Here is an 8,443-nt window from a genome sequence, read left to right as displayed (position 1 = left end):
TGGTTCCAGTAAGAACCATTTTGATCCAGAGAACCCTTTAAAACCACTTTCCTGAAAGAAGGGTTTTAAAAGGGTTCTTGATAACACTAAGGGTAACCAAAAAGGGTTCTCCTATGAGGACAAGCCGAAGAACCTTATATGGTTCTACTTAGCACTTCTAATTTCTAAGAGTGCAGTTAACCGTGTCTCTGCCTGCCCAGGACTTTACACCACAGGCCCAGCATGCTCACACAATCATTAGGATGATAATTGGATGAACTGGCAAAGCTATTATTGCAGATAATGTTCTTAGAATGGTCTCGCATCTCTTTAATCACACAGGACAGATGGGTCATTTTTGACAGTGGGGTTAGGTACTCCAGTTAACTTGAGACGACGCGATTGCCTGGTGAGAAGCACGGGTAAAGGTTCTCGGTTATATAGTGGGTTACAGCTGCTATTGTAAGAATACAAAAGAATGAGTTCAGTCACTCAAGTGCTGTCGTGCTGATGTCAGTTTATTTTTATCTTCAGCGCATCCTAAATATAACTGCTCCCATGAAACACGCGCCGCAAATAAACAGCGGAATGGCAAAGAACACAGTGTTATCACATGTCGTGATATATGACATGTACACACATTTGTTGACTTTTGAAGATTCAAGATACAAACATTTGGGGGGAAAGGATGACATCAGAGGTCTTCATGACCTTTCAGTGTCATACTAAGATATTCATCAGGACAGGAATTATGAAATTGAGGGAATTTTTTTAAGATCTGTGCTCAAACAGCACAGATCTGTAGCCCATGGTAAATTGCCGTGGCAATAATACACAACTCCTTATATGGACATCCTGGGGGGTGTTTATAGGTCACATATTCAGGCTTTAATTTTTTTTTTTTGGGATATAAAATAGCAATAATTGTGCACAAGTCAGAAAATAGACCGTCTTTCCTTTTTGTTCATAAAAATGAGCCAAGTGAACTTTAAAACTGTGACGTATTTCCCAAAGGGTAATTTTAAAGAGTGAGTACTTTTTTCTCCGGTGTGTTTGTATAGCTGGTGACTTTATAAATTTTTTTATTAGATTGCCTTTGGGTTGTGCCGGGAAAAAAAGGATAGAAGATACGCTATATTGCACATTCTTATACCCTCTGCGCATACTGTACGTTTAAATATGGTCAACGTAAAGGCGCCATATGTAAGAATGTGGCCAAAAACGGTTACTACACTCAAATTCAAAATACCAAGGTCTTTTAGGTTTCGTTTTCTCCACCATTGTAGCTCAGATGTAACTGGTAACCCATGGTTGCTCAGCATCTGAGACTCTACTGACTGTAATGATTGGTAGCCGGCGGTAGGTGGCGCCACATGCCCAAACATGATTTCAAAACATAAACATGATTTGCAGTCTGCAAAAAAAATGTTTTTTAATGCGAATATTTTGGCTGTACTGTTGTTGTTGGTGAGTTCAGTTTGTTATATGAACATTATTCCTGAGTCTCTGTGACATATTAGGAGGATTTTATGGCCAGTTGCTTTAGACTTATTACATAACTTATTACTTATGTTTTACTTACTTACTTTACACTGCCACGGTTGCCAGACTCTCCAAAAAAGTAGTAAGATGCTGCACTCACATAATTGTCCCACTTATCACGTGTCAGCAACAGGTGGCGATGGAGGCTGCTTGAGAGCAACACTGGAGAATTATGGCCCATTTGAAAAAAAAAGAAGAAAAAAAGAAAGAAGTTAGATGTGACCAAAACTTGCACCATTGTTTTCCCCTTCCCTGCAACTGAGAACCACCCACAGCCTTGTGTCCACACATCCTCATTAATACTAATACTAATATCAGGTGTGTTATTGTAACCATCTGTCTCTCTCAATTAGCTTCTGTTATATATTCTCTTACTTTATGTGTTTCCTCTCTTTGTAAACTCCATTTCTCCCTCTGCACTAGGGTTTTTGGGGGCGTTTTTTCCTCGATGTGAGGGTCAAAGGATAGAGGGCGTCACTTATTGGACTATATCAAATTTGACTGGAGCGATATAGAGCATGTTGAGCCAGTTGCTTCCCTGTCTGCAGGAAAAGTATCCCCACTGGCCTGTGTGTCACAGTCTGCTGTCAACTTCATCTCCACTTTCAGACGCCTATAATATTTTTTAATGCAGTTCAAGACATTTTTTAATCTTTCAGCAGCTCGCTGCTCTTTGGTACTCCACTCACAAGCACCCACCCAGAATAGCAATTTCCGGGGGCTGCAACATCCTAAAAATACAAAGCTGAAAAAATAAGCACAAATTGAGATGTTTCCGCAATCATTAATGATGCATCACGGCCGTTTTATGTCTTACTATATTTACTTTTCCACAAATACTAGACTACCAATACTTGTATGATATGAGTTTTTTTTATATTTTACACAAATATTGTATAATCAAAGTTTCACTCATTAACTCTTGTCTTATCGCATAGCTTGAAATCTATTATAATTATAACACTTATAATCGCTATAAACCATTCATTCTTCACATATTGCTTGTGAATGCGTATGAGATGGGGCTTTGTCTTTCCTGAAGTAACTGGTCTGTCAAAATAACTGTTGAATTAAAAAAAAAAAAAAACAAGACAAATACAATCACTTAGATTCAACACGTTTGACCAAAACATAACTCAAAGTAGAAATTGCTGTAGTGCTGCCTCCATCTGCTGGAGAATAACGAGCACTGCAGGTTTTGGGAATTTAAATCTCCTAAACACATTTTCAAAAGAAATAATGAATAGACAAATAAACAGATGTTGTGTTGAGAGGTCTCAATTAGGGCACCATCAACAAATTGCAATTACATTTTCCAAAGAAATAATGAATGAACAAAATAAATAGGTGTTGTGTTGAGAGGTCTCATTTAGGGACCATCAACAATTGCAGTTTAAATGCTAATATTTACATTAAAAAAATATATATGAAATTTAATTTTTTAAACTGAATCATATGTTTTTGTTAAAATACAGAAGGTGGCTGCAGTTTTAGGCGGCTGCAGTTTCAGACGGCCGCAGTATATATTTGAAATTTCATGTTGAAAAAGTCATAATTTAAGCTAAATAGCTTGCAGGTCATGTGATCTAATGACTCCAAATCAGTGCAGGACCATAGTACAAACTGCCTTATAAGGACACACTTCCATGTATTCCATTTTATTACTCTTTTTTTTATTATTATTACTTTTTTAAATATAAATATTAGCTTTAAATTGCAATTTGTTGATGGTCCCTAAATGAGACCGCAAGTTGTAAAAAGTCAACTCAGCTTTGTCGTGACTTTAAATCCCTCAGCAGTGGCAGCGGTGAGTCAATTCTCTACAGGAGAGGATGATGGTGTTAAGAGCACCTGAAAGCTTGTTGCGTGGTAGGCTGAAAAATATGGAAACAGATCCTTGTTAATAGATACTGTACTGTATATAACATATATTTTGGCCAATGTGTTCACCTTCTCTGGTTGCTGAGTGGGCGTGGCTGGTGGTGGCTGGCTGGATGAGGCCAAGGCTGTAAATGGTTGGATGTGCCAGAGAACAATGAAGAAAATTTAAAGCTTAAATATCATTTCTACAAAACTATGTGATGCAGAGCAGCAGGTTGCGATTATTTGTAATGCTGTTAATTTATTTAAACCTGTAAAAAAAAAAAAATCACACTCAATATGTAAATAGTAGGGAGAAGAAAAATCATGTTAATATTCATCAATATAAAGGCAATCAAATCATAAAGGATATGTGAATATGGTTTAGGCTGGTACTACAATTTGACATTTGTTTGGGGTTAGTGTGTCACATGACATAGAGGTTGTGTTATTTTAAAATGAATGTTCATTTAGAAGAATAATTCATGATTGCAATGCAACCGCGGCCCGCGTCCATGTTATTTTACATGACTTTTTGGAACACTACGAAAATGAAACAAAAAATTTTATACAGCAACTGCAGGAGCACATAATATGTATTAAAAAGTGGATTTTGGGTTATATAAACCCATAAATACTACACAGTGTCCCTTTAATGGTTAGAATTCTTATTTTATTTATTTGTTTTCCTTATGTTACGGGTCCCACAGTGTTTGACCACGTATCAAATATAATTCTGTTAAAACAGATATAATGCAGCGACAATGAAGACTAGGAGTGTTCGTTATTGTGCACAGGTTGCATTTGTATTAATTTTCACAAATTCAAAACCTACTTCAGGTAAACAGTTCATAAATAATGTTGCAGGGTAAGTAATCAAACATTTGGGCATATGCACGTACACCAAAAGTGCAAAAATACCTCCGCAGACTCGCCTGCCAAACAAAACACAGGGCATAGCATCAATGACGGTGTAAAACACCTGCGCCGACCTGCCTGCTAGAAAAGACACGGGGCATAGCGTCATTAATGTACCCGCGAAGCAGCGCATCCTTTTTGACTTTTTCTCATCATATAAACTTCATGAAACACATCCACATGACCGGAATACACATCCCGCAGACACATATACATCTTATGGTTCAGAAACACCATTTCTTTCTCAAGCACTGACCTGTTAAAACAGATATAATGCAGCGACAATGAAGACACGGAGCGTTCGTTATTGTGTACAGGTTGCAACTGAGGTGTGGGCGGACGCCCCCACCTGAGACCACCCGGACCGAAACATCTCCAGCCACAAAGGTTCCGCTTGCATCCTTTTCCATCTATCTCGTCAGATATATACATATGTACATACATTTAACTGTGAGTGACACATTAGTGTTCAACAGGGAAATAAACCCGACCCTTCAAAAATGAAAAAATAAAAAAATAAAAGATTATTTTGCCCATTCAGTAAAATAAATTCAAATAAATGTAGTGACACAATTTGGGTGCACTACACTTAGACATACAACCCACAATAAGTGCAGTACGAGGTAAATGCTTTAAAACAATTTTATTTAAGCTCTTCGTGAAATGTCTCCATCTCTCACTTCTCTGTGATTAGGGTCAAAAACAGAAAAACATCCACTGGATGATTTTGGTTAAACAGAGCACAGACAGTGATAATTTTTTGCTGAGATGTTCCATTTTTATTTTTTTACTCGTCGTTCTTGCTCTGCATGGCCAGAGACTGCAGGGCAGTGAAAAAGGTGTGTGGTGTCTCGGTCTCCTCCAGTTGAGCCTGGTTACATAAGAAAGGTGGGATGTATTCCATTGGGTCTACTTGGCCCAGGACCCAGTTGAAGGTGCTGAAATATAAAGTATATAGAGATATATATATATATATAATAATGACTTGTGATACAACATTTAGTCAAGATTCCTGTGAGTTGTCGTCAATTTCCTACTGTCCCATAGAACACAGAGCATAGCCTAAATGTAGCCAAAATGTTTAAAATTGGAATGAATTTGTGAAATTTGGAAATACGCAACAGTTTAATGAACAAAAAAAAAGAAAATAGGTCTATTTTGGAGGAAGTCCACACAAGGAGTTGTGTATTATTCCCACTGCAATCTACCATAGCTGCACCTGTGGCACAGATCCGTGCCACGTGAGCACTAAGGGTTAAGTGTTTCTGTCTGTGTTGCTATGGTGAAGTGGGTCCAGCGCCTCACCTGATGGTGGTCCATCCAGACGCTGGAGTGAAGGCGGTGTAGGTCATCGGGATGCAGCCAATCTCAGAGAAGACAGTTGAGTATGTGCCTTAGGACATAAAACAAACAAGTCACATGTGAGACAGATAAATGACAAGGACAGGAGAATGACGAGGACAGGTGAATGATGTGGATAGGTGAATGATGAGGACAGGTGAATGATGTGGACAGGTGAATGACAAGGACAAGACAATGACGAGGACAGGTGAATGATGAGGACAGGTGAATGATGAGGACAGGTGAATGATGTGGATAGGTGAATGATGAGGATAGGTGTATGACCAGGACAAGACAATGATGAGGACAGGTGAATGACGAGTACAGGTGAATAACAAGGACAAGACAATGATGACGACAGGTGAATGATGAGGATAGGTGAATGACGAGGACAGGGGAATGATGAGAACAAAACAATGACGAGGACAGGTGAATGACAAGGAAAAGACAAAGATGAGGACAGGTGAATGATGTGGACAGGTGAATGATGTGGATAGGTGAATGATGAGGACAGCTGAATGATGAGGACAGGTGAATGATGTAGATAGGTGAATGATGAGGATAGGTGTATGACAAGGACAAGACAATGATGAGGACATGTGAATGATGAGGACAGGTGAATGATGAGGACAGGTGAATGATGTGGATAGGTGAATGATGAGGATAGGTGTATGACAAGGACAAGACAATGATGAGGACAGGTGAATGACAAGGACAAGACAATGATGATGACAGGTGAATGACAAGGACAAGACAATGACGAGGACAGGTGAATGATGTGGACAGGTGAATGATGTGGACAAGACAATGATGATGACAGGTGAATGACAAGGACAAGACAATGACGAGGACAGGTGAATGATGTGGACAGGTGAATAATGTGGACAGGTGAATGATGAGGACAAGACAATGACAAGGACAGGTGAATGATGTAGACAGGTGAATGCAGAGTACAGGTGAATGACAAGGACAGGTGAACGACAAGGACAGGTGAATTGGTGTTAATTTAAGGTCCCTGCATGAGTGAGAAAGTTACCTTTGTTTGTGACCTTTGACCCATTATGACTGATGCATCATGGGTTTACTTGATTACACTTTTAGACCAGTACATTTACTAGTACTTAGGTCAAATGTTATCAAAATAGTGGTACTTTCTACTTTACTTTACTAGCATCAGGGTAAAAAAAAAGAAAAGAACACTTCTATTCAAGTTTTGCCTGAAACCTGGATGTCGGGTACAATACTCTCTCTTACCGTTGTTTGGCAGCTTCCCCTGCCAGTTGTTGATTAACACACCCATTCCCCAGGAGGAGGAGGAGCCCATGAACACCTGACCCAATAGTTCAGCATCCTCAGGCACATGCATGGGCATGAAGGAGGCATCGAGGGGTTTCTTCTTGCAAGAGAATTTTCTCCAGTTGATCTCATAATAGATTTTCTGAAAGGGGAAGAAAAATGAGCATCATTGTTGTGTCTCTGAATATGTTCAGTGTGTGAATAATGAGTAATGCCCTTGTTTTCCATGTATGCATTTATTTATGTCACATTAATCCTTAGAACAACCTTCGAACAACCTAGGCAATGACTGGCAGTGAACAATTCCACTCAGTGTGTAAATAGTTTTAACACATGATATATTCACAGAAAGTTAAATACCTGTTTGAAAAGCATCAGCTGGTCCACAGTAGTGGTCTGATTGTTAGCAAACGCGTAGTTTTTGACACGCATCCTCTGTCCAAAGGAATCATAGCTTATTGTTCCAGTGGACATCCAGTATCCTTCGCCAGCCATCTGAAAGAGATGGAGAAGAAAGTGAAGCGTGAGACATTAAATGGGCGAACGGCTCCACCCAGGAGAGATTAAGAAATCTGTGAGGCGCGTCAGCGACTCACCACGGAGAAGCCTCCACTCATCAGCGGAGGAGAAACTGGGGAAGAGGAAAAATAACTTGTTGGTAATTTAAAGGTGACATATTATACCCTATTTCTCCAAGTTAACCTAGTTCCCTGGTGTCTTAATGAACATGTCTGTGACATGCTTTGGTCAAAATACCATAAGGATGAAGCACCACAGCAGTTCAATCACCCTGCCAAAACAGCCCTGTTCAGAATGCTCGGTTTAGTTGTATTTCCACCTTAAAAGGTCCACCTTAAAACAATTAAAACGAAAGGTAAGGGACAGTAAATTACATCAGCCACAGAGGCTACTGGGGGCTAAAAGTGATCATTTGCAGGCACTTTGCCGTCATATATAACATGTATCCAGTGGACAGATAAATCCTCTGAGGCTGGAAGTTTGTGTAGAACTCTGTGCTGCACTGTGGAGCCAAGAATAGAACTTTTCGCGGACTTTGTTGCCCTCGCCTGCACTCTTGACGGACAAAGCGTGATTTATCTCATGTACTTAAGACATAAGACATCTTTTTTCACACTTGGCCGACTGGTAGGGCCTCCAGAGTCCCAAATATAAGGATTTAAATGATTAAAAAGTTGATTTTGCCTAATGTGTCCCCTTTAAATACAACACAAGAACACAAATGTATCTTCTCAATTTGTGTTGGCACAACAGTTTGACCTAGAATAAAGGTGACTGCAAATTCCACATGCAAAACACATCATCATAAACAAATAAAGAAGGAAAACAATAGTTTCATAGTGGGGGGTGGGGGGGTAGCAAAGTGAACGCTTTCAAAATCCCACATACAAAACAACAACATTAACTACTCACCACAGTGTTTCGGTGCCTGCGTGGCAGCTAGTGCCAGCAGCAGGCTGAGGCAGCACAACACACCGATGGGGTTCAT

The 8,443-nt window shown here is 39.6% G+C and overlaps 1 protein-coding gene across 1 annotated transcript; it reads right to left on the bottom strand.

Annotated features, from left to right (window-relative positions):
• Positions 1–5,086: 5,086 nt before the first annotated feature.
• Positions 5,087–8,443, bottom strand: LOC310940697 (ependymin-2-like; the record flags this gene model as incomplete). Its single annotated transcript, XM_083905686.1, has 6 exons — positions 5,087–5,237; positions 5,605–5,692; positions 6,895–7,078; positions 7,297–7,431; positions 7,533–7,567; positions 8,368–8,443. The coding sequence occupies 6 exons, from the start codon at positions 8,441–8,443 to the stop codon at positions 5,087–5,089; spliced, it is 669 nt and encodes a 222-aa protein (XP_083761812.1).

Source organism: Microchirus variegatus (assembly GCF_963457635.1).
Source record: "Microchirus variegatus genome assembly, chromosome: 19".
Classification (NCBI taxonomy): domain Eukaryota; kingdom Metazoa; phylum Chordata; class Actinopteri; order Pleuronectiformes; family Soleidae; genus Microchirus; species Microchirus variegatus.
The sequence above is the reverse complement of the archived record's forward strand: the minus strand, read 5'-3'. Positions and strand labels throughout refer to the sequence as shown.